The sequence below is a fragment of the Canis lupus genome, chromosome 18 (genome assembly GCF_048164855.1).
Source record: "Canis lupus baileyi chromosome 18, mCanLup2.hap1, whole genome shotgun sequence".
NCBI classification, from domain to species: Eukaryota; Metazoa; Chordata; class Mammalia; order Carnivora; family Canidae; genus Canis; species Canis lupus.
This window is the reverse complement of record NC_132855.1, coordinates 25,591,796-25,617,802: the sequence shown is the minus strand read 5'-3', so window position 1 is coordinate 25,617,802 and position 26,007 is coordinate 25,591,796. Positions and strand designations below refer to the sequence as shown.

At 36.2% G+C, this 26,007-nt stretch overlaps 1 protein-coding gene across 3 annotated transcripts in view; it reads left to right on the top strand.

The window, feature by feature from the left end:
* The window catches only part of SP4 (Sp4 transcription factor), a 76,799-nt gene extending 68,888 nt beyond the window's left edge, over positions 1 to 7,911 (top strand). For all 3 annotated transcript variants that reach the window (XM_072783815.1, XM_072783814.1, XM_072783816.1), the window contains one exon: positions 4,478 to 7,911. In XM_072783815.1, coding sequence (XP_072639916.1) covers positions 4,478 to 4,780 — 303 coding nt within the window. In that variant the 3' untranslated portion in view covers positions 4,781 to 7,911. The remainder of the gene's footprint in view (positions 1 to 4,477) is intronic.
* The last annotated feature ends 18,096 nt before the right edge of the window (positions 7,912 to 26,007 follow it).

Below are 26,007 nucleotides of genomic sequence, written 5' to 3'. Positions count from 1 at the left end.
TTTTGCAGATTAAATAAAGATGAAGTCATACCATGTACCTAAGATTTAGGACCTAGCGGGCATAAATAAACTGGTATCTTTGTAAGAAGGGAGAAGATGCAGAGACACAGGGAAAGGCTGTATGAAGACAGAGGCAGAGATTAGAGAGATACAGCTACAAGCCAATAAAGGCCAAGGATTGCTAGAAGTCACTAAAGCTGGGATGAGGCATGGAAAGATTCTTCTCTAGAGTCTTTGGTGGGAGCATTGCTTTACTGACACCTTCATTTTGGACATCTAACCATCCAGAACTGTGAGAGACATCAATATCTATCATTTGAAGCCACTCAGGTTGTGTTATTTTCTTACAAAAGCCCGGGGAAACCAATACAGTCACTTAGTTTGTTCCTGAAATTAATTTTAATTTGTAAATTTTAATTTATAAATATTAATATTAAAAATTAATTTTAGTCTATGTGTTACCATTACAAACAGAAATAACATTAATTCATAAAGTATGTTTTATACATTGTATTAGCTTAGATTTGAGGCAGCATGTTGAAAACCAGATTACAGGCAGAACTATGACAGCAAGATAGTTGGCTCTTGATGGTACTTCAAATAAACTTAAAAGATCTGGTTTATTGCATTCATTCAAACCTATGATTCCATTGAAAATCTCAGCTTTTTCTTTCTTTCTTTTTTTTTTTTTTTAAGATTTTATTTATTTGAGAGAGAGCACAAGCAGGGGAAGGGGCACAAGGGCAGGGAGAAGCAGGCTCCCCACTGAGCAGAGAGCCTGACATGGGGCTGGATCCCAGGACCCTGAGATGATGACCTAAGCTGAAGGCAGTTGCTTAACTGACTGAGCCACCCAGGTACCCCTCAGCAGCTTTTTTTGAGAAAAATTACTGTTAGGAATATTATGTGAGGAAGTAATCTAATGTAGTTTCTATATATGAATTTTCTACTTAAGTCCTCCTGTAAAAGACTACTATATTTTAACAATCATGTAATATAACATGGCATTCTCTAAATAACCTAGGTCAAAGAAGCAATTCTTTTTTTTTTTTTTTTTAAGATTTACTTATTTTAGAGAGAGAGCATGAGTGGAAGGGACAGAGGAAGAGGGAAGAAAGAATCTCAAGCAGACTCCACGCTGAGCATGGAGTCCGACTTGGGGCTCAATCTTAGGACCCTGAGATCACGACTTGAGCCAAAACCAAGTCAGATGCTTAAATCGTCGCACCACCCAGGTGCCCCCAAGCAATTCTTTCTTTCTGTACTCAGTTTATTAAACCAGAATTGTTTGGGTTATGTTCTTGATATTTTCTTATAGAAATAAAATTTGGGAATGATCCTAGATCACCTTTGGATACTTGTAATGAAGATACTTCACAGATTTTGAATCCTATAGTAGATCAGCTATCATTTATTTCCTTATTAGGCCTTAATTTTTTCAAGATTATAACTTATGTAACTCTTAGTTTTCTATTGCTGCCATAACAAACCGTCTCAAATTTAACAGTGTAAAAGAACCAGTATTTTTTTTTTTATGTCACAGTTTCTTTAAGTTAGAAATCTGAGTAGGTTTGGGCTTGGGTCCTCCACTTAGCATCTCACAAAGTCAAAAATCAAGTTGTTATCTGGGCTCTTTCAGCTGGAGGCTGCTGTTGGCTTCTGGAGGCTGTCCACATTCTTTGTCATATTCTCCATGTGGTACCCTCCACCAATAGCAAGTGAAGTCCCTTCCACTTCTAATGTTTCTGATTTTTCCTGTTGCAACTCTGACTCCAGCTGAAAAAAACTCAGCTTTTAAGATCTCGTGTGATTAGATTGGGCCCACTCAGATAAGTCAGAATAATCTTTCTGTACTAACCTCTGTAATAGTTATATCATCCCTTCTGCCATCTAATAAAACATTCACAAATTCCAAGGATTAAGTCATAGACATCTTTGGAGGCCATTTCTGCTTATTATAAGTAATTAATACCAAGTTGCAGTAATTTGTTGCACTAATCATAAAAGTAATAAACTCAAGAATAATTATAAAATATTTAAGACAATTATAAATATAAGGAAGAGACACTGTATTATATTAGTACCAGAACTCTAACCTCCTTGAGATAAAGTATATTGATAATGTTTGCTAACAGTAAGAAATTTAGAAATTGTCTGCCACTACAGAAAACACACTTCTTTGTGAAAAGGAGTAGCAAACTGAAATGTCATTTCCCTAATGTTAAATTGTGCAACATAATTTATTAAACTTGAGATTCTAGCTAACTTTTATTACTTAAAATTAATTGACACCCACACCAGTTAGAAGTAGACAGACTAAAAGGTCCACATACAAACCATGTCACCATGATATCCCATGCAGTTTGCCACTATAGTAGCTGGGACTTGAATTTATTTCTCAGTTGATATTAAGAGCTCCACATGATTGCAAATGACTGTCTCAAAATAATAGAACTTCTTAAAGTGTCAGTCTCTTCTTGTTCATTTTTGTATCACTAGTGCCTGGCACATTATAGATGTTGCACAGATATTTGTTCAAAATGATTAGTTCATGAACATTACAGCTTAGCAAAGACTAAACAGCTACTATGTACAGCTTGATCCAGCCAATTGAGTCAGTACTTACTAAATGATCTTGTGTCTTCAAGCAAGACACAAGATCCACCTGATCAGGTGATCCACCTGATTTCTTTCTATTCTTGGCCATTGTTGCTGTAAAAGAATCGATGTCTCTAATTGCACTTTGATGATTAGCATAAAAAGCCCAAACCAGAATTACAGTGCCTTGAATCCTGCTGTGATATTAATAAGTTGTATGATTCCCAAGAAGATTAATTAATTTCTGATCCTCAGCTTACTCATTTATAAGATGAAAAATGTAAAATAAGATCTTTAAGATTTTTTCCAGCTTTAAAATTTGTAAGCTGTGAATTTTTCTTTTAAAATAAAATGAGAGACTTGAAGGTAGAATTCAAGATTGATCTTAACCTAAAACCTGCATTTAATCATGTTTTGCCCTTGTCTAAGTATCAGTGTTCAGAAAATCCAAATTTTTTTTTGAGAATTTCGTCTAAACCATGTATTTATCCTTTCATTTAATTTTCCAAGACTGAAAGAGAAAAGTTCAATGAATTACTGTCAGTGTAATTTTTTTAAAAATAAAAGCAAACACAAAGAGGGGAGATATCTGATATAGAGCAAGTTGAGCCTACAGATTTTCTACTGATAAGTTAAAAGTAGGGCTAAGTAAAGAAGTCAGCCAAACTGAATTTTCTTAGGATTCAAATTCTAGTATCAGACTTGGAAAACATTTCTTTCCTGTAACAATTTTTAGAGGGAAAGACTAAAGCGAATAGTTGATCCATGGTGAACATGATGTTATACCACTTCACTAAATTTTTGTTCACTACACTCATTACACACAGAAGTGAAATGCGTTTTTTCTCTTTATTTTTTCTTCAAAGATTTTATTTATTCATTCATGAGAGACACAGAGACATAGGCAGAGGGAGAAGCAGGCTTCCCTGCAGGGAGCCTGTGGGGGACTTGATTCCAGGACCCTGGGATCACGACCTGAGCCAAAGGTAGACGCTCAACCACTGAGCCACCCAGGGGTCCTACATTTTTCTCTTTAGTTAACATCTAGTTTTTATTCCAAAACAGAGAAGTTGTTAGTTCCTCTCAACTGTCTTACGTCTTGAGGAGAGCATATTTAAGATCACTTTGTATGCAAGAACCTAACAGCCTTACTCTGTAAGACCTCAAAACTCAATTAAATTCTAAATGGAGTATTTGCCTGACTCTCATTTTTGCCTTATGAAGAAACTCAGTACACTATTAAATTATTAACTGGCTTTATTTTAAGTAGTTCTAAGATAGTTTATGTCTCTCGGCATTATAATTAAAACGGAGACAGTTTCTAAGGAAGAGTAGACATAAGCCTTGAACATTATATATTATACCTGAAAGAGTTTTTTGAGATTATCTGTTAGAAATCCTCTTATTTCGTAGATGGGTAAACAGAGTAGTTATTGAATTTGCTCCAGCTCTACTTCCAGGCCTTAGTAGAATCAGGACATTAACTCAGGTCATTGATTCCCAATCACATGCTCTTTCTCCTATACAGCCCTGCTTGTTTGATAGCATTTTATTTTAATTTTTATTTAAAGATTCATTTATTTGAGAGAGTGGTCAGGGGAGGGAGGAGGGAGAGAGAAGCTTAAACAGACTCCAATACGCTGCTTGATCTCATGACCCTGAAATCATGATCTGAGCTGTAACCAAGAGTGGACACTTAACCGACTGCACCACCCAGGCACCTCTTGTTTGATGGCATTTTAAAATAACAGGAAAAAACTATTTTGCAATTAGTCAGAAATTAAACGAAAGTACAGTATGATCAAAAGAGAAATTATTTAAAATTATAATTTCGTTTAAATAAAATGTGTATGACTTCATTTACTATTTTTTTGTTCAGGTGAAAAGAGATTTGAATGCCCAGAATGTTCCAAAAGGTTTATGCGGAGTGATCACCTCTCCAAACATGTCAAAACGCACCAGAATAAGAAAGGTGGTGGGACAGCTCTTGCCATTGTTACCTCGGGAGAACTGGACTCATCTGTTACAGAGGTGCTTGGCTCTCCAAGAATTGTCACAGTTGCAGCCATTTCTCAAGATTCAAACCCAGCAACTCCCAATGTTTCAACCAACATGGAAGAATTCTGAAAAGTTATTTATAACAGAGACCTCTAGTGCTGCACTTAAGTTTACACACCTTTGAAAATCTGGAAATGGGCTGGTCGAGTGGATTAGAGTAGGAAATCATGTTTTCATTCTTGGCTTCTTTAAGTATTCCAAGATTTTGGGTCAACACGTGAAGTGTCGAATTTTTAAAAATACAAAAATCAAACTGATGTACTGGAAACAGAAAAGTATTTCCTCCATACTATAAGTTGTAGTTATTTGGAAATAAATCACATAATCCTTAATCTGAATCTTCCCCCTCTCTTAACATCATGTGTTAACCTGTTTAAAAAGACAGACCTCAGTAGTTTGCAGGCTGGACCTTAATTAGACTTGTTTTCTTTGGAAGTACTTTGTTATAAATTCAGTCAGTAATAATTTTATGTGTTTTTTTTTTTTCCTATAGCACAGAAAACAGATAGTTAACTGATGATAGGGATAATACTTTCTTTCCTTAGCTTGTTTTTGGAAAATCAACTGAAAATAGTTTTGGCCGTCTTTTCTAAATGTTAGAAAATCTTCAACAGTTGAATTAGGTAAGTTCCAAAAAAGTAATCTGAGATGCAGCTCAGATCTTTATTACCACTACATTATAGTAGTGTGTATGCAGACAATCAGTGAAGTCCAATTACTTTCTCCATTTGGAGACACAAGAGGAACTTAGAGCTAAACTTTAGGTTAAATTTTAGATTGAAACCTTAGGAAAATACTGGGGTGGGGAGGGTGTTAAAACAAAACTCATAATAGCTTCAGAAAAATAAAATGAGGCAACTTAACATGTAAAGTTTTGAAGTTAGGATTTGATTATATTCCTAACCCTAGGTTGAACCACAAAATTCATTTTAAATGTTTATATTGGAAATATTTGCATAGAGTATAAATCATTCTGTAGTTTCATATTCTGTAAATATGAGTTATGTTGACAATGTGCAGAATTCTTTATGCTTTGACTTGGTAGCCAAAGAAGGAATTACCACACCTTTTTTTTAAGGCCGGCAGAAAATTATTTTAACTACATTACAATTTCTGTTTTCCTCTCTACTAAAATTTAGCCAATCTCATTTATTTCTAGTACTGTGTTAGAAGGCTGGTTACGAATTTATAACATAGAAATGTCTTTATGTTATGCCAATATCTGAATTTTCCCTAAAAAGACAGCCTAACAGATTTATAATAATGTGATATTATGAAGCAGGTTATTTTTTAAAAATCAGAATGATTTTCAAATAAGTGATAAAGGAAACCATTGTATTTTATTGTTTATGCAAGGGTCTTATAGGAAAGATGGCCAAAAAGTCTTGAAAAAAAAATTTGGATTATACCAACAGCTTAAGTATTTAGTAAGATATTTCTTACTTTAAAAATGTACTTATGTGAAAACATAATGGAATTGGAATTGACCATTTGAAAACTAAAATTTTTCACTGCCTGGTTTATTAACATTATTCGTTTGGGGACCGTTTAAATAAAGGTACGTGTTTTCTTGTGCATTCTCTATTTTATTTCAGGAAAAGTACTACTCTTGCGAATTCTCTTCCAAAATTGTGATGTTTCTTGTATTTTTGATGAAGGAGAAATACTGTAATGATCACTGTTTACACTATGTACACTTTAGGCCAGCCCTTTGTAGCGTTATATAAAACTGAAGGTCTTTTGTGCTTTCAGTTTGTATAAAAAAGCTTTGAGATTAAAGGAAAAAAAATTTTTACACTGTGGTTATAAATTTCAAGTTTCTTAAAGCTTTTGTAGACTTGTAACAAAGTCTTTAAATTTTAGTTGGATTTTGTAAATTGTTTTGTATATTTTATTTAATGTACTCTTAACAACTGATGTATCTGGCTTTAAAACATCAGAATCAGTTTGTTGTTTTGTTTGGTACAGAGGAGCATTTGGTAGTGTTAATTTTAATTTTATTATATAGGAGCTGAAACATCAAATATATATTTTATCTATCATTATGCTACACAATCAGTGCTATAAATTTTTTTATGCAAAGAAACTTTCCTAATGTTTGAATCATGTTTCCTCAAAGTGACACTTTTTGTTGTTGTTAATACCAAGTATGAGCTCTCTGCACCATTATTCCATGAACCAGTTTTAATGCATACCTGGGTATGATCATCAAAAATGGAAGTTGTTTTTAATCAACAATGAGGCCTATTATAAATTTAACAAACGGAATCTGGATAGCTTTATGGCATATAAAATACATTAATTTGTGTTAGCAGGTGCACATTTCACCACTGAAATTAGAAATATTTTGACAGTCTGTTCTGCATACCATTCTGAATCCACTTTTCTGTCTTATAAGAATCGTAAATTTCAATGTCCTTTATTTGACTCAGTGGGATATAGCTGTTATAAGTAATAGGGCACAGATGTGCAGTAGAGTCATATTTAATGGCATTTCACTGTTCATTCCCTTTGCCACCGTTATAAAACTTTTCTTTATTGTAATTATCAGTGCAAAGCTATGTATTTATCATGGTAGAACTCCAGTGTTAGAATAGTTTTTTCTTACAGTATACTTTCTTTGGTTAGGTTTGTGTATGTGTTGCTGATTACATTAGAACTTGATGTTAAGTCATTATTTATCACACTCTCATGAGAGCAGTAATAAAAGTGTGTAATCTAGGAGAAAAAGTTAATTTGTCAAACTTAGATAAGCATGATGTTTAGGTCCTATTTTTCAATTTTATAACTGTTTTATTGCAACAATATTTGTATTTAAGTCTTCATTTTAATGCCTTGTGGTGTTTTTTTATGCATGTCACTAAGTTGTCATCCCACATAAATTGATGTGCAGCATAGGGTATTAAATCTACATAATGATTTTAAAACAGAAATAGTTGATGGTAAAATGTAAATGTTTTGCAAAAATTCCTTATAAAAAGTTTTGTAGTAACATTTCACTTGTAAATTTTTTTTTGTAAAAAAAAAAGAGAAAGAAAATGAAAAAAAAAAGATGAATCCAGAAAAAACCTGTTTCCCATATCCTAGAATTTAGACAATTATTCTGCCAGCAAAGCCTCTGGGGCTGTAATTGACATTTTTACAGTGCTGATTTGTATAAAATTTGTTTTTTGTGGATTTGGAAATAAAATCATGTACAAGTTGTTGCCTGCAATAACAATTGCAAGTAACTATTAAAAATTCCCTTGAGTTTAACATGTTTCTTCATTTAATTATGTATACTATAAAGCAGCAATAAATTATCTGAAGTATCAACCTTCTTATCACGATGAACACTGGCAAGTAAATGCTTCTCACTAGAAAACGTATTGGCAACTCTTCATAATTCCTGGTATTAAGATCTGGTCACCATTTCTCTGAACATACTGCCAAAGAACACCAATGCAGATTTCATGTTAATTTGTAGCCATTGCTCTAGACATTTATGGAAATTAAAATTTGATTTAGGGACATTTTTTACTTAAATATTTTTAAGCAATAAATGTTAGGAAATTGTAGGAAGAGCTAAAAACGAAAACATAATTAAAATATTATTTAAGCTCACAGAAACACTAAGAAGCAGAGTGTGCCACATAAATGCCACAAAATCTGTAAGCAAAAGCTGTTGTCTTTTCCTCTGGGGAGAGCCCAGCAAATCTCATGAAGAACCTTACTCACATAATGAATATGTTATTGTAACAACTTCAGTTATCAGATTTCCAAGCCCAGGCCAGATTAGATGATACAGCCAAGTGAGGGGCAGGGGATATTAGGCAGCAGGGGAAGTACACTGACCCGCTGACAGAAGACTCTCCACAAAGAGTCTTTTTACGTCTATGGTAATGGGAGCTAAAGAGTGTGTGGATAGATTGTCTTGTACAGGAAAGCCCTAAGGTAAAGGTATGTGTATGTCACACTGCGGTTTAAGGTAATGTGTTCATAACAATGACCAAACCAAGAAACCGTTAAATGTATGCTATTCTTCCAAACAAAACCAGCAAGAGAATTTTCAAAAAATTTGTATCAAAATGAAAGATGATAGAATTAACAGAAAAATTTGTGTTTGGAAGCCTCAGGATGATACCACATAAAAGATGATAATGAAATTAGAAAATAAAGATTTTGTCCTCTTATTTTTACTTTTAGTATGATAGTACTAGCTTGATTCTTGAGACTTCTAGGAACAACCATGTCTACGAACAAGACTAGATGGAAGAAAAAAATGATACTTTTTACATTTTCCTAGATTGTGGACATGAAACCATTGGTATAAGCTGGGAAGATTGAAGCAGTGCTAAGAGCAAGACTGTAATATAATGTGGTGTGGTTCACAGTGCTGTTGGTAAGGATGACCACAAGTCAAAAAAAATATCATTTGTTTAGTATTTCTATTTAAAAGTACAGATGCTTAAGGGGTTCAGAGAAGGTATGTGCAAGAAATGCAAACTAGTTTATTCAATACATCTGAATCGTGTTAACTGTATTTATTGCCAGGCAATAATATCTGTTTAATATACACACAACCAACTTGTAATTGTGTAGCAGGATTTTTAAGGTATGTGTTTTCATTCTTTTCAGATTTACTAATTAGCATCTTTGGCTGTGTTCCTCCTAGTAGCAGGTGGCAATGAAATAATTTATTTTTGGATACCTGCAAGTAATCTCAAGTACAAATAGGAGAGCAGGAGAGAGGAAAGAAGATAGATCTTGTAAACTTCTATTTTGTCTAAGGTAATTGTTTGGATAGTGCTTGGATAATTTCTCCTGGAAAAAAAAACGTTCCAATTAGGTTCCTAGATTTCAGAATTTTAATAATAATCCCAAGTGGTCATGTATTTAAAAAAAAGAAAAAAAGTGCTGCTTGTAGTACTTTGGCCCAGAAAAAGCAATTTATGTATGCATGTATGTAATAAGGTTTTAAATTAGCAGTACATGTGTTAGACCATACTGACATAAAAATCCGTTCTCCTTAGAAAAAGTATTTTTACAATAAATCATGTATCACTATTTTGTCCACAATTAAGCACAGATACTGAAGACTTACATACATTGTACATTGCCTAGTGAAGTCACCCAGGAAAATTGGATGACAGTCCAGCCAAATTTTCATATAAGCTTATATCTGAAATATTCCATAAAATCAAAATACCATAATAAGGAATTTTATTCAGGGAAACAGTAGCTGCATTTCACCCAATTAACAATACTCCCCTTGCATAGCTGGCACTGTTTAAATTTTTGTTCAATGTAAACATAATCCATAGGGGTTTTTTGTTACCTCTATATTTTTTTTTTCAAGATTTATATATTAGAGATTGAGCAGGGGTTGGGGGGGGCAGAGGGAGGGAGAGAGAAACTTAAGTGGACTCCATACTGAGCAGGGATTCCGACCTGGGGCTCGATCCCACCACCCTGAGGAGATGACCTGAGTGGAAACCAGGAGTCAGATGCTTAAATGTGCCACCCAGATGCCCCAATGTTCCCTATATTTTAATAAAAAGTACATTTATATAGATAATGTATATGCTATGTATAATATTACAGATACATACAACATTTGCATTGGATAAGAAATTAAAATTTCAAAATACAACTTTTTAAAGATGCTTAAAGGAAAAAAGTAAGAAATTAGAGATAGGCCTAAACATATACACATGGACTAAAATACTATATGAAAATTTGTACCGACAGTTGCCATGAAACTACCTTGTTACTTAACTCCCTCTCCATCAGTTTCTGGACACTAATTTGCTATAGGACTTGACAATAGCAAAAGCTAATAGGTTAAATTTTTTTGAGTCTCCACTCCTTGAACCTACTGTTTACTTTGTGCCAGGCATTAATCTGGAAGGCAGAGAGACCGAGAACAAGAAGACCTATTGCTGTTCTCACAGAGGTCACACATACTACAGTGGTAAGGGCGAGGGAGAGCAAGCGGAGTACTGGTGATGAGGAGTGCCAAGGCTGCAGTTGTAATGAGGGTGATGTCTAAGCAAAACTTGGAGTAAGGGGCGAACCTTGCAAATTGGCACCTGAGGAGCAGTTGGGAGAAGAGGACTCCAGCAAGAGGGATGAGACCTGAGATTGGACTATGGCTGAAGCACGGCAGTCCAGAGGGGGCAAAAGGCAACAGGAGAGAGAGAAGACACAGCAGTACAGCAACACCCTGCAGGACCTGTATGCTTTGCCACTGGAGTGTCAAGTCCTGTTGACAATGAAGTAGGCGGATTTCCCAGTGCTAGCACAGCCCTGTGATCCAGAGATCACCAACTGAGAGCCAGAGGGGTGTGGGCTTCATTCCTGGTTGGGCCGCTTACTAGCCACACAACCTTGGGCATATTAACCTTTCTGCATCCTCTTTTCCTCCTTTGCACTATGCCTCACAGGTCTGTTAAGAGGATCAAATAAGATAAATAAGATAAGCTCCTGATACAAGAGTGTTCGATTGCAGTTACCGTTAATTATGAATTAATCCAAACGGTAAGGGGAGAGGCATGGAAGACTGCTCAGTTGGACCAATGCTGAAAAGCTTTGAAAGTGGACACAAATACATTGAAAAGTTAATTCTCAATGTCCCATAAAGGGAAAAGAGGGCAAAATTCGGTGGGAATTTCTTGATTTAATTGTATATTTTTCTCAAACTATGTGCTTATGATGGAGTTTGGGTTGCTCTATTTCAAAATTAGAGGATAGTTATGTTTCCCAGTGTAAAAATTAAAGCTTCAAGTCATTTTTTTTCATAACTTTAAGATTTATTTGAGATAAAAAGCAAGCAGAGAGAGAGGCAGAGAGAGGGAGAATACTAGGCTCCCTGCTGAGCACAGAGCCTGATGGGCTCAATCCCAGGACTCTCAGACTGTGACCTGAGCTGAAATTAAGAGTTGGATGCCTCTAGTTTTTACCTAATTTTAAAATGTTAATTCCAAATACAATTTGCCTACCTCAAGGTGATAGCAGACAACCAGATAAACAGAAACAAACCAATTAGTGAAAAAAACAGCTTCCCACTTATTTGATAACCTTTTTTGTGGACATGTATGGGAAATATTTTGTATTTAAAACATTCTCTGTATTTATTAAATAGACAAAATGAATCTGAGCTTACAGGGCAAAAGTACTCCTGTGTTTTCAGCTCCCTGCCAAATTATAGCCACGAAAAGAAAATGTGCCATTTGGTGTCCAAATGGCTTTCTTATCATAGACAACCACCTTTCAAACTCGATTCAGAAAAAATAATAGATTGCTCCACATTTATGAGCTCCAAGCTACTTTGACTTAGCTGTTCAGATTCTTTGTGGAATAAGATAGGATGTAAGTAAATAAATTGTCCAAACTGGCTTAGTGTCCTGCCAGGCTCAGGAGCACCTCAAGCTAGTTCCCACTCTCCACTTTCATTTTTTTTTATTTTTTTTTTTTTTATTTTATGATAGTCACAGAGAGAGAGAGAGAGAGGCAGAGACACAGGCAGAGGGAGAAGCAGGCTCCATGCACCGGGAGCCCGACGTGGGATTCGATCCCGGGTCTCCAGGATCACGCCCTGGGCCAAAGGCAGGCGCCAAACCGCTGCGCCACCCAGGGATCCCCCACTCTCCACTTTCAGCCACCTTATCCTTTTACTTGGCTTCAGATACTGTCCTTTATTCTGACTTACCCCTTTCATTCCCAAGCTGACTTTTGAAGATACTTTTTCCAGTCAGTCAGTACATTATTGAGCGCCTATTGTATGCCAAGTTCAGGCACAAGGGACGCTATTCCTCTTTCCTGCATTAACCCTGTCTCCTTGGATCCATTCCTCGGCTAGATTCCCAGAGGTACCGTCAGGCCACCACTTGAGAGGTGGGAGTGTGTTAAAACAGCCTGCATCTACAGGGAGGAGCCAAGGCTCAAATCATGTTGGGCCAAGTTAAGATGAACAGGTTTCAAGTCAGAGTAGGCCAAGAAGTCAGACCCTGGGAGCAAAGATCAGACAAAAGCAAATCACAAGGAAGAGGAGGAAATGGAACGTAAGCAGTTGTCTCAGTCACACATCGGTCTTTGAATCATGCATTTCTAGATGGTTGGCTTGGCTCAAGTTGTGTTATTTATTATTTTGCTATGAAATGTGGTTTAATAACTATTTTATTGATAGTAGTATTATTTTTGAGATGTGGGAGCCATAATAAAGGTTACATCTTCTGCTGGTAAAATCGTTCCTAGCTTGTATAATTTTATGCTAGAATTAAATATGTCAGTAATTCATGGTGCTATGTAAAGGGCATCATAGCTTCCAAGAGTTTGGTCCCACTAACAAGTCTGAAAACACTATAGAGGAAAAATTTAAAGGCAAGCAATAAGCTAACTGGAAAAAAGATTACAACTCAGTTCAGGAAATTGTAAATGGTTACAACTTTAACTTAACTGTTTGACATCTTTGAAGCTCTCTTTGTGTTAGCTTATTCTTTGTCAAATTTATATATGTATATATGATGTGTGTGTGTGTGCATGCATGTTTGGTGAAGCATCATGTCTATTTCTAAATACAGTTCATAAGTCAGAAGTAAGTTTATAAGTTACTGTGGTTTTTATTATAGTTGCTTCTTCTCACTTTCTATAATTATGTGGACAAAAAGATTGTGAGAGAAATAAGCCCTATTCTCATGGTAATATATAACCTTATTTTAATTCTCATTTTTAAAAAAAGACTTTATTTATTCATGAGAGACATACAGAGAGAGAGGCAGAGGCATAGGCCAAGGGAGAAACAGGCTCCCCCTGGGGAGCCTGATGCAGGACTCGATCCCAGGACCCTGGGATCACAACCTGAGCCAAAGGCAGATGCTCAACCACTGAGCCACCCAGGTGCCTCTAATTCTCATTTTTATGGAATAAATCATGACTAGAATGGAGTTTTGGAACCTATGGAAAGAGCCTCTGTTCTTCATATGTTTTCTTGTTTGCTTTGTTTTTCAGAACAGTGGGGATGTCGGTTTGTATTAAGTCTTTGTAAGTATGTCCACCAAGTCCTTTATTTTACTTTTATTCTTGCATGAAATTGTAAATGTAAACTTTGACATAAAAGAAGGAAAAGGGGGCACCTGGCTGGCTCAGTCATTGGAGTATGCAACTCTTAATCTTACCGTTGTGGGTTCAAGCCCCACATTGGATGTAGAGATTACTTAAGGATAAAATCTATTAAAGGGAGGGAGGAAGAAAAAACGGCAAACCTACCTAAAGAATTTTATTAAATTGATCATTTTGCAGGTATAAAATAGACTTTTTATATTTTTAGGAGAAGCATTACCTTGTTTATAAAATGTTTTCTTTTTTTTAAAGATTATTTCCTTGTTTATAAAATGTTTTCTTTTTTTTAAAGATTATTTATTTATTTATGATAGACAGAGAGAGAGAGAGAGAGAGAGGCAGAGACACAGGAGGAGGGAGAAGCAGGCTCCATGCTGGGAGCCTGATGTGGGACTTGATCCCAGGACTCCAGGACTGCACCCTGGGCCAAAGGCAGGCACTAAACCGCTGAGCCACCCAGGGATCCCCAAGATGTTTTTTAACTCTGGCTTTGTTCAGAATACTTCCAGAATAATTGGAAGTAACCTTCCTGCTTTAATTTTTTTGTAGCTGAGCTCATGAATCCAGAGGATAGTGCTTTGTTTTCAGGAACCTACAATACCCAATAAAAAATCAGTTATGTTTAAATATCAAACTAACAGTTACTCTGTGACAAGTTTAGCTCATTCCCCTTAAAAATACAAAAATTAATTATTGGTTCTCATTATCATAGATACAGGTGTGATAGTCAAAGTACTTATAACAGCACAGTTTGCATCAGTCAGAAAAGATGCTAGGCATAGTAGTAGAGAAAAAGTTCCAAGGTACTGCCACGCAGTACTGTTTCTATTGCTGGATCCTGGGTCGGTCATGGGATGGTAGGAGAGCAATCAGGAGCCATAGTGCCTATATGCTTCTTAGTATGGAATTATCTTAATATCATAATAACCATTGTGGCTATACAGCGGAATACGGGCCCTAGACAGCACGTTTTTACTCCAAACTTTCAATATATGTGTAGTAAAACCCAGTCCTGAAATTATCTTTTTAATTGTTGGATTTATGAAAAAGCTCAATCAGTTACATAAGCATTTTACTAGGACATATAAAAATCAAAGAAAAATGCAAGTGGAAAAGTCATTTCACTTAAAAATAGGACTGATTTAAAATTTTTCTGTAATTGTGTGAAATAGTTTCTGAGGATTATGATGACTTAATAATTTAAAAAAGCAAATCAGAGAAAGGGTTTGTTACATCAACAAAGGTGATTGCTTCCTTTTTTTTTTTAAGGTGATTGCTTCCTAAACTTTATTTTCACTGGTTTTTAAAAGCATATTAACTGTATTTATTGAATCTGAGACACAATTGATTGTTATATATATATAACTATATATATATTAATTTATATATGGCAAAAAAAACACCTGCCAATAACAGTACAGCACAAGGCTTTAATATTACTTAGAAATTTTATTTTACATTTATGAAAGAACTCTTATTTAGACAGATATTTTCTCATATATCACTCCTGTACATACATTAGGAATCTGGATGAGGGGCTCCTGGCAGGTTCAGTCTGTGGAGCATGTGACTCTCGTTCTCAGGGTTATAAGTTCGAGCCCCATATTCGGTGTAAAAATTACTTTAAAAAATAAAATCTTTTTAAAAAAAAAAAAAGAAATGTAAATAATCCAAATGAAAGTTAGTTCATATGCAGTGACTCACTTTTCAGTCATGTTTGTGCCCAACAGTGGTAGTTTTAAAACTATGTCCATGAATTCTTTGATACTCCTTCCTTCCTTTGATACTCCATAAGTGGAGCCTGATTCCCTCCTCTTGAGTGTGGGCTGGGCTTTGTGACTTGCTTCCAATGAACAGAATAAAGTGGCAATGACAGTGTGGGACTTCCAAGACTAGGACGTAGAAAGTCACTGTGGCTTCCTTCTTAGTTGTTCTCTTGGATTACTCACTTCAGAGGAAACCAGCTCCCATGTTGTAAGCAGCCCTATGGAGAGGCCCACATGGTAACTGAGACCTCTGGACAACCACCACCTAAGTGAGCTTGAAGTGGGCCTTCCAGGCCAGTCAAGCATTCAGATGACTATTACCTCAGGCACCATCTTTACTACAACCTCATGAGAAACTCTGAGCCACAGCACCCAGCTAAACCCCTTTCAGATTCTTGACCAACAGGAACTGGTGAGTCAACAAATGAATGTTGTTTCAAGCTGCTACATTTGTGGAGTTGTTTTGCAGCAATAGATAATTAATAAACCAGAAGTCATGAATAGTCAACCAATATTATTTTCTATGACATTAACAGCATTCATAATGCAACATTTCATAAAAGAATGCTTGACTTTTATCTCCAGGAATTTCTTAGCAATCTTTGCTGCAGCTGTGTATGGTAGGAGCACTAATAACAGCCATGGTTCTTGGCAGACCACAAATAGAACACACACCCCAACTTCAGAGATGTGAAAAAATGTGCACCATAGAATTGATGAAATATACTTTCAGCTGTGTTTGTGATTTCTCTTCTGTTCTCATCTACCCTCTTCTCGAAGTCCTTGATCTTGCCAATGGCAATTTTATTGACCATTTCGGGACAAAAGTACTGAGGTTCATGGGAGGAGGATAGCTGCATTTGCACCATTGTTTGCATGGGAAACAAAGGGCTTGGACGACTGAGAAAGAGTCTGCTGGTGTGAACTGAAAGAACATTTTATAAACTTTAACCTCTCCCAGCCCACGCAGCCCTTGGAGAGTCACAGAGGATGCCCTATTTGTAAGGGGCTGGCATTGCTGGGAAAGTGGTAGGGTTTTTTTGGTGCTGGGCATTATAAAAGGGTGTGCTCATCCTTGGAGATTTGAGAATATTCTAGTTTTATGAAGAATTCTATATCCTGGAACAATTCACTACCAATCTATTAGGAATATAAATACATATTTAGGGAGAACAGCAAACAGTGCTTACTGGTTCAGAAAGAAACCTTAGCAACATTACAATGGGTATATCAGCAATGTTAGTATGAAAGGAAAAAGATTTATCTGACCTAAGCACACTGCTCTCCTCCTTAAATCTCTCTCCACTAAATAGGACATCTTATATGAGAGGGCTTTGCCAACTGTTGAATGCTAAACTTGAGCCTGAGACTTAATTCCAAACACGTCTGCTGCCTCCACGCTGGGAGGGATCACTAATCTTCATTTAATTCCCACCTGTGCATGATGCTGAGTACTTCCCTCGGGCTTTCTCCTCATTGCTGATTTCAAGGAAAGGTTTAACAAATAGGAATAGAAATAATAATGTTTAATATGATTTAGAAGACATTCAGAAATAATTGTGTTTATACCCTCTACAACTTAACTGCCTCTCATATTCTTTTGATGAATTTATTTAATTTCTGAATCGTCTTTCTCCTCTGGAACAAGTGCTTTAAAAATAAAGCTGCTTTCTTGTTCTGATCACCTATAATTTAATCTCTTTTTACAGATGTACTTTTTTCTTCTTCCTTCAGAGACTTTTGACGTTTTCCCTGACTAGAATTTCTGAGGGAACAGAAGTCCTCCCTTTGCTGGCATTTTTTTTTCAAAGGGTTTATTTCAAGTCAACAAATATTTGAACAATAGTAGTGCTAGAAGGTCTATGCTAGATGCTGTAGGGGATAAAATAAAATTAATAAATGGCCAAGTCTCTGATGGTTCCTGCCCTCAAAGGGCTTAGGTGCTAATAAGAAAAAAATAAGAAAACTCCATAGATAACTATAATGTCAAGAGGAGCGCATGACACTCGTACAGGAAGAGATTACACCAAGTAGTGGGTGAGGATTTCCTGTCCTGAGAGTCTTGTGGTTATGTTTGCTTTCTTGCTTGCTTTTGTCAGTCATTGCCAGTACAACTAAGTATTTTCTAAGTATTATGAAATTATTCTTTCTGCAAATCTTTTAATTTTCTACTGTATTTCTTCCTTTAACTCTTAAACTCATGCTTATTTTCTGGAAGGAATTTTTTTTTAAATCAAATCAAACAGTGGTAAGAAAAAATAACTATTGTTTTCTATCTACTTTGAATGATCTTGACCTTATGAGTTGACATTCCTGTCTGATTTGCATATGTATCTTCACTGGCATGTCACTCTTCTGGATACCCATGTTATGTATCTTAGGGGCTGAGAGAGCAGCTTCCTATTATAGTTGTCTTTCACCAACTTGTTTTAATGGCATCATATCTCTGGAAATCCAGATAACTGAATTCTTCAAATTGCATGGTTTTCACAGTTTTACCATTTTTCTTTTTCTCCTTTCAAAATCTTAAGATGGCCTCCATCAAGGACTTCTCCAAGAATAAATTCCCTTAAATGTTTAGCTACACTTAAAAAAAACAGTGATAGTCTTTTTTAAAAAAGAATTTATTTATTTTATTCATGAGAGACACAGAGAGGCAGAGACACAGACAGAGGGAGAAGCAGGCTCCCCACAGGGAGCCCAATGTGAGACTGGGGATTCCAGGACCACGACCTGAGCTAAAAGCAGACATTCAACCACTGAGCCACCCAGGCATCCCCCCCAAAATGATAAAGTCTTTGTAATTCATGGGCACTTATGTTAACACAAGGTGGTATTTCCTGTGATATTTTATGTTATTAATGACATCTGAGAAAGAAAAAAAAAAACACCTTCAATATCTCTCTTGGTTAACTACTAAATGGAAGCTTATTTTTCCCTTTTTTCTCACTAACAGAACCCAGATTTTCTCAGACTCCTGCTAGTGGTTATATCCTTAAGAGAAGGTTAGAGTTGGGTCTTAATTAGCTAAACTAACCAAGGAGTTCTCATGCTGATTAGATGTAAGGGGAAGACTTCAGGAAGGCTTTGGAAGTTTTCTTTACTCAGAAATGAAGATGTTCCTTTTTCTTGCCTCTGGACAAGAACCTACACGGAACGCTAGAAAGCATGGTTGGCACCTAGCAGCCAGGATAGGAGAGTCACTGACGTATTGTATACCACAGAAAAGAGAGATGAACAAAGTCTCATCCCTGAGTCATTGAAATAACCAATCCATGACTTCACTACAATGAGAGTTCTGTAAGGTTATAAATGTCCTTATTACACTCCACTCCCAGTTGGGTTTTTGGTTAACTGCAGTTGAAAGTGAAGCATCCTCCCTGATGTATCCCTCTTGGCGGGATTGTTAAATTATTTTTCATTTCTACTGTTGTTCGCTTCTACTTTTCTCCTCAGAACACTCCTTTTTCCTTCATTTGTTGGGTCTCCTCCTGCTCTTTTAAATACTTTATTCATCACACTTGAGAAAAGTTGTGAAATTGGATCACTTATCCTCACAGAATAATTGTGTAATTGGAGCAAACACAGTGAGGGGATTTTGGACATTAGCAAACAGAGGAGGAGACCTTTTTAGGACAGTGAAAGTAGTCACATACTATTACCTATGAGGCTGGTCCTGAAGGCTAAGTCTAAATTCGTCCTTGGATGTATTTAGCAGAAATCCTACTTTCTAGGGGGGAAATTGAATATTTACATACTCCAGGCAAGTTATTCACCTTTCTCCCTGTCAGAATCCATTGGTTCTATTACCTTTTTACTGTCCCTTCACCCCTCATTTCTCTCCATACTCAGTTTAGTAAAAAAATTTTTTCCAGATTTATTTTTTTTTCCAGATTTATTTACAGGTAACATTGTGTACGTTTAAGATAAAAATGTCATGATTTGATACAGATATATATTGTGAAATGATTAGCACAAGATTAATTAACACCTCCGTCATCTCACATAATTACCTTTTTTTGTTGTTGCTGTTTTAGGTGTGGTGAGAACACTTAAGATCTATTCTCTTAGCCACTTTCAGGATTACAATATAGCGTTGTTAACCATGCTCATCATGCTGGTTAAGAATTGATTCATCTTATAAGTGGGAATTTATACCCTTTGACCACATCTTGTCATTTTTCCTGAACTCCGGCCCTGGTAATCACTATTCTACTCTCTATTTCTATAGGTTCAGCTTTTTTAGATTCTACATTTAAGCGATATTATGTAATATTTATCCTTCTTTGTCTGACTTATTTCAGCATAATGCCCTCAAGTTCTATTCATGTTTTCTCAAAAGGCAGGATTTCCTTCTTTATATGTGTGTGAGTGTGTGTGTGTTTATATATGTGTGTGTATGTTTAAATACATCTCAATTTTTTTTATCCATTCATCCATAGATGGACATTTAGGTTATTTCCCCATGTTGGCTACTGTGAATAATTCTGCAGTGCATGTGGGCGTGCAGATATCTCTGCAAGATAGTGAGACAGTGATTGTATTTTCTTCAGATACATACCCAGAAGTAGGATTTCAGGATCATATGGTCGTTCTATTTTTAATTTTCTCAGGTAACTTCCATACTGTTTTCCATAGTGGCTGCTTCAATTTACATTCCCATCCATCAACAGTGTCCAAAGATTCTTTTTCCTACACATTCTCCCCAATACTTGTTATCTTTTTTTATAATAGACTTTCTAACAGGTATAAGGTGATACTGCATCTGTAGTAAAATATTAATGTGTGTGCATATATATGTGTATATATATGTGTATATATATTAATGACTAATTTCCATACAACCTGAACTCTCCCACTCCAGTCTCCCTTCATCAAACTACCCTGGCCAAACAAGATTAAATCCAGCCAACTTAGCTCCAAAAACCATGCAGTTGAATATGGCTTGAAGAAAAACACCCAAATTCATACCAGTTAAACTCAAGTGGGCCTTTAGTGCAGCTCTGCAAACCTCTACTTCCATAGTTTATTCACTTTTCCAGTCTCCTGAGCCACTCTTTACCACCTTCACTAATCTCAAATTTTGAACACCTCGTCCCTAATTGGAATTCTCCAATGACGACTTTGTTCCTACTTCATCAGAAGATAAGCACAATCAGAAGAGAATCTCTGTAAATTCCCATCCCTACATGTACCAAGCTACTTCTGCCTTTTCTTCTGCTTCTGTGGATGAAATCTGTGTTCCTATTTAAGGCAAACCCCTCTTTAAAGCTGGGTTCTATCCTTTTCTTACCTGCTTACAGACAGCAATCCTTTCTCTTTCTCTCTAGCATCAGCAACATTTTCCCTCACTATTAAACCATTCTCATCAGAAAAAAAATGCATTTATATATTTAGAAAACAAGAAAACATCTAGAAAAAGAAAATTCTTCCCACACCTACTTCCTACTCCATTTTTCTGCTCCTCCTAAACAGAGGTTTCCATACTTACAGTGTCCAAATTTTCTTTTTCCATTCTCTTTTAAACTCATTCCAATCAGGTTTTTTACTTTACCACTCTTTTGACAAACCTTTTTTCAAGGTTGTTAATTACCACTTTGTGTGACTAAGTCCAACAGCTGATTCTCAGTCTTTACCTCAGTTGACATCTCAGAAGCATTTGGTCCAGTTGCCTACTCCCTTTCTCTGGAAACATTTTTTCCACCTTGGCTCCTAGAACTCTGCTTTCCCCTTTTTCCTCCTACATCGTTAGATTCTCCTTCTCAGTCTCCTTTGCGAGTTCCTCCTCAGTCCCAGGGTTTGGTCCTCGGATTATCTCAGGTAATCTCTAGTCTCGTCTCATACCTTAATTTAATTTTTCAATGATTTATTTATTTATTTTAGAGAGAAAGAAAGAGAGCATAAAAGCAAGTGTGGGGAGAGGCAGAGGGAAAGAATCTGAAGCAGACTGCCTGCTGAGCTTGGAGCCCAATCCTGGGCTCGAGCCCACAATCCTGAGATTATGACCTAAACCAAAACCAACAGTCGGATGCTCAACTAAGGCCCACCCAGATGCCCTTAGTCTCATAATTTTGAATATTATCTCTATGCCAATGATTCTCAAGTTTCATCTCTCCCCTGAACCAAAACTATATATCCAACTGACATTTCAATATCTCCAGCTGGACATTTATTAGATATCTCACATGTAACATGTCCAAAATCAGTCTTCTGGTTTCCTTCCTCAAATGTGTTCTATCTCCAGGCCCCTTTATCTTAGCACATCTCAAAGCTATCTCTCATCTTTTCAGAAAAAAAGAAAATTCTATTAATCCATAATTATTTCTTTTCATATATTCCACAACTTTCAGAAAATCCTGTTCATTTTACCTTGAAAACATATCCAAAATCTAACCACTTCTCATAACTACTCACCACTTCCACTACTGAATAGCACCATCAATATCCCTCATCTGGGTTATTACTATAATCTTTGATTCTTTATTGTCTAGTCACAGCAAACAGCTAGAATCATACTTGTAAAACCTTAGTGAGATCATGTCATTCTTTTGCTTAAAGAACCCTGATTGGCTCTCATCTGTACAAATTAGAATACAAGCTAAAATGCTATAACACAGAGACTGAAAATACAGTAAAAAAAAAAAAAAAAAACCACGCGTGCACACACACATGAAAACAACAACAGTTATTTCTCTTATGCAGAAGTTCAAAACCATGAAGGAAGTACAGAAGGATAAGCAGCACTGCTCCCTCAATTTGTCCTGAAAGCCAGGTTTCATCTATCTTTTTCTGCCACCTCCCTATAGTGCAATTCTGCTGACAATGAAATTCTCTTGGTTTTTGTTTATTGGAGAAAGTTTCTTTATTAGTCCTTCATTTTAGAAAGATATTGTTGCCCACTATAGAATTCTCATTTAATTCCTTTTTTTCCTCCCCTGTACTTTAAAGATGCTCCATTATCTTCTGGGTTAAAAATAAATCTGTTGTACTTTTTTCCTTTATACAACTTTTTCTTTTTCCCTCTCTGGTTGCCTCTAAGATTTTTCTTTTTATCTTTTGTTCATTTTTTAAATTATTTTATTTTATTTTATTTTGTTTATCTTTTGTTTAAAACAGTTTGAATAGGATGTGCCTAGGTGTGTATGTGGGATTTTGTTTGTTTTGTTTTGCTTTGTTTGGTATCTATCCTGCTTGGTGTTCTCTGAGTTTCCTAGAACTATGGTTAGTATGGTTCATTACTTTTGAAAAATAAGTCTCAGCCATGATTTTAAAAATATTTCATTGGCCTCATTCTCTCTCTTATTTCTGAGATTCCAACTACACATTTAGACTGATAATGTCCCACAGCTTTTGGATGATCTATCTTCTTTATTTTTTTTTTTTTTGGTTAAGATGTATTTATTTATTTATTTATTTATTTATTTATTTATTTATTTATTTATTTGAGAGAAGGAGAGAGAGAGCGTGCATGCACATGAGTCAAAGGAGGGGTAGAGGGAGAGAAAGAAAATCCTTAAGCAGACTTTCACTGAGTGCAGAGCCCAATATTGGGCTTGGTCCCAGAATCCTGAGATCATGACCTGAGCTGAAATCAAGAAGAGCCAGACACTTGACCAACTGAGCCACCCAGTCCTCCTTTTTATACTCTTTTCTATTCATGGTTTATTTTGGATAATTTATATTGACCTATCTTCAAGTTCACTGATTCTTTGCTCAGATGTGTTGAGTCTTCTAATGCACTTATAAGCATTCTTCATCTCTGTCATGGTATGTGTAATTGACCTGGTTTGAGATTTATTGCTATGGTTATGCTTAGGGCACCTCAAGCTTCAAATATCTGTAACAGTAGTTTGTGTTTAGGGGGGAGCTAATTTGCCAGAGAGTATTTTTCAATGTCTGCTTCACCTTTAGGTCTTTCTGTCATTTTCTGTTCAATACAAGAGTCATTAAATCCAGTCTTACCTTCAGGGAGAGGGGAGTTGGGCTACATCTTTTGGATAGAAGGGGTGTTGATTGATCAGTTAATGAATTCATTCATTGTATGTATTTCCTTATTTATTCCATATATAAAAATCAAAATATAATTGACATAAAAGTAAGTTTTAAGTGTACAGTGTATTCATATGTTACATTTATATATTATGATATGATTTTCTTTTAGGGGAGGAGTGTTGGTAGAAATTACCAGAGAAGAGACAGGAGAGAAGGGACCAAGTGGCATCTTACTCACTTTCCTCAGGCCTGAGCTGTAAGGAGTTTCTCTCAGGACTCTCACTAAACTTTTTTAGTAAGAACTCTGCCATTTCCATGGCAAAAAGACTGTGAGAGGGTGAGTACACATTCTCCTTGTATCTGTGACCCCCGTGGTCTCTATATTCTCTAAATATTTTTTTAATTAAAATTTTTTTTAAAAAAAAGATATTATTTATTTATGAGAGACACAGAGAGAAAGGTAGAGGCACAGGCAGAGGGAGAAGCAGGCTCCATTCAGGGAGCCCGATATGGGACTCGATCCTGGGTCTCCAGGGTCATGCCCTGGGCCGAAGGCAGGCGCTAAACTGCTGAGCCGCCCGGGCTGCCCTATATTCTCTAAATAGACCACACACACAATTAATAGTAATTTGTAAAATAAGCTAAGTGTTTCCTACTTTTAAAAGATATATTTATTTTACAGAGAGAGAGAGAACACACATGTGCATGACTGGAGGGAGGGGTAGAGGGAGAGAATCTCAAGCAGACTCCCTGCTAAGTATGGGACCCAACGTGGCGCTCCATCTCATGACCCATGAGATCATGACCTGAGCTGAAATCACAGGTTAGATGCTCAACTGACTAAGCCACCCAGACACCAGCCTAGAGGAATCACATCTAGGTAATCAAGGGCTCATAGCCCTTCTCTTCAAAGGCTTCAGAGTAAGTTCATTTGGTCAGCAAGTTCACCTGGTCACAGGTGTTTGATTGAGTTCAAGCAAAGTTGTGATTTTGCAGATTTCTCAACATATTTTGTTATTGTTGTAGTGAGGGTGAGAGCAAAGCTCTTCTCAAATTTCTGTATCATAAGCAGAAGCATACTTCCATCACACATAGACTGCCATATGCCTGAAATATTTCAAGCTATTGTAGTTTTTATTTTTATTGAGACTCAAATTTAAGGTAGTGGAAGCCTCTTCAAGTTGACTCCTGAAAAATTTTGTCATGTTGTCATGAGTATTTGATAGCTTTTCTGCTTTTTGCATGTTCCAAGACCAACTTGTACTTTTTCTGCCCCATAGCTGGAATCAGGCATTTCTCCAAATTTCCCTGTTTGTATGAGTGGAAAATGGTATTTAGAGACCAACATCTAAACACTAGGGATGTTCAGTGAACAGGGTTACTTCTTGTTTCAGACTCTTCTGTGAGCAAAACTAGGTAATAAATATTTATTGAAGACAAAAGAAATCATGACTATACATTGAAACTTGAATTTTAAAATCAAGTGTAAAGTGTTTTTACTTAGCCTCATCTATTTTATGTCTGTTTCACTATGCCCAAATTCCTGGTTTCCAAGGACAACAGAAATTATCATCCACTTGCTTTTATGGTTCATGCTGCCCAGATCTTTTCTCTTGGGAATAAGGAGCTCATTGCCCCATCTGCTGGAAATATTGTTTATTGAGGCCTCCTGCTGAGACTTTCCCCAGAATTGCCCTAGGCCAATGGATCCTCACTTGGCCAAGATTATACCTCCTCCCCTGGTGCAATATGAAACTACAAAGGTGTGGTTCTCTTTCCTTACTTTGGGACATCTCTAAAGGGGCATCATAGTTTAAGAGCTCCCCATGGTGGGTGCCTGGGTGACTCAGTTCAAGTGTCCAAGTCTTGATTTTGGCTCAAGTCATGATCTTAGGCTCGTTGGACTGAGCTGCACATCAGGCTCCGTGCTCAGCAGGGAGTCTGCTTTTCTTTCTCTCTGGCCCCCACCCTGTGCTCTCTCTCTTTCAAATAAATAAATAAATCTTAAAAAAAAAAAAAAAAAAGAGCTCCCCATGGGATCAACCAAAGCTTCTCTTGCAGCTGCCTGACAATTCAACTGCTCTCTCTGCCCAGTCTTACTTCTATTCCCTTAAAGATATATTTTTTTTCCTGAGCACAGTCCCTAATTAGTTTGCATGTGAACTCCACAGTCTTAGAATCTATTTATCTAAGAATCCAATCTATGACAGCTTTGTATTCACAATACATAATCATGTTTACAATATTACCCACATTGTTACCAGCAATATACTACAATGTAAAATTATTTGTTTATATCATTTTTATTTTGTTTTGTGCACTTCTTTTTGTTCTTAGGTTTTATCTTTTTAGGGATACACTGATTACTATTTTAAAATTACTTGAGATAGTTCTTCTCTGTACAGTTATGCCAGTAACTCAATATACAGGTAAGTTCATTTGGTTCATTGTATTTTTATTTTTAGAGGTTAAAGTTTAAACTTATTTTTTAATT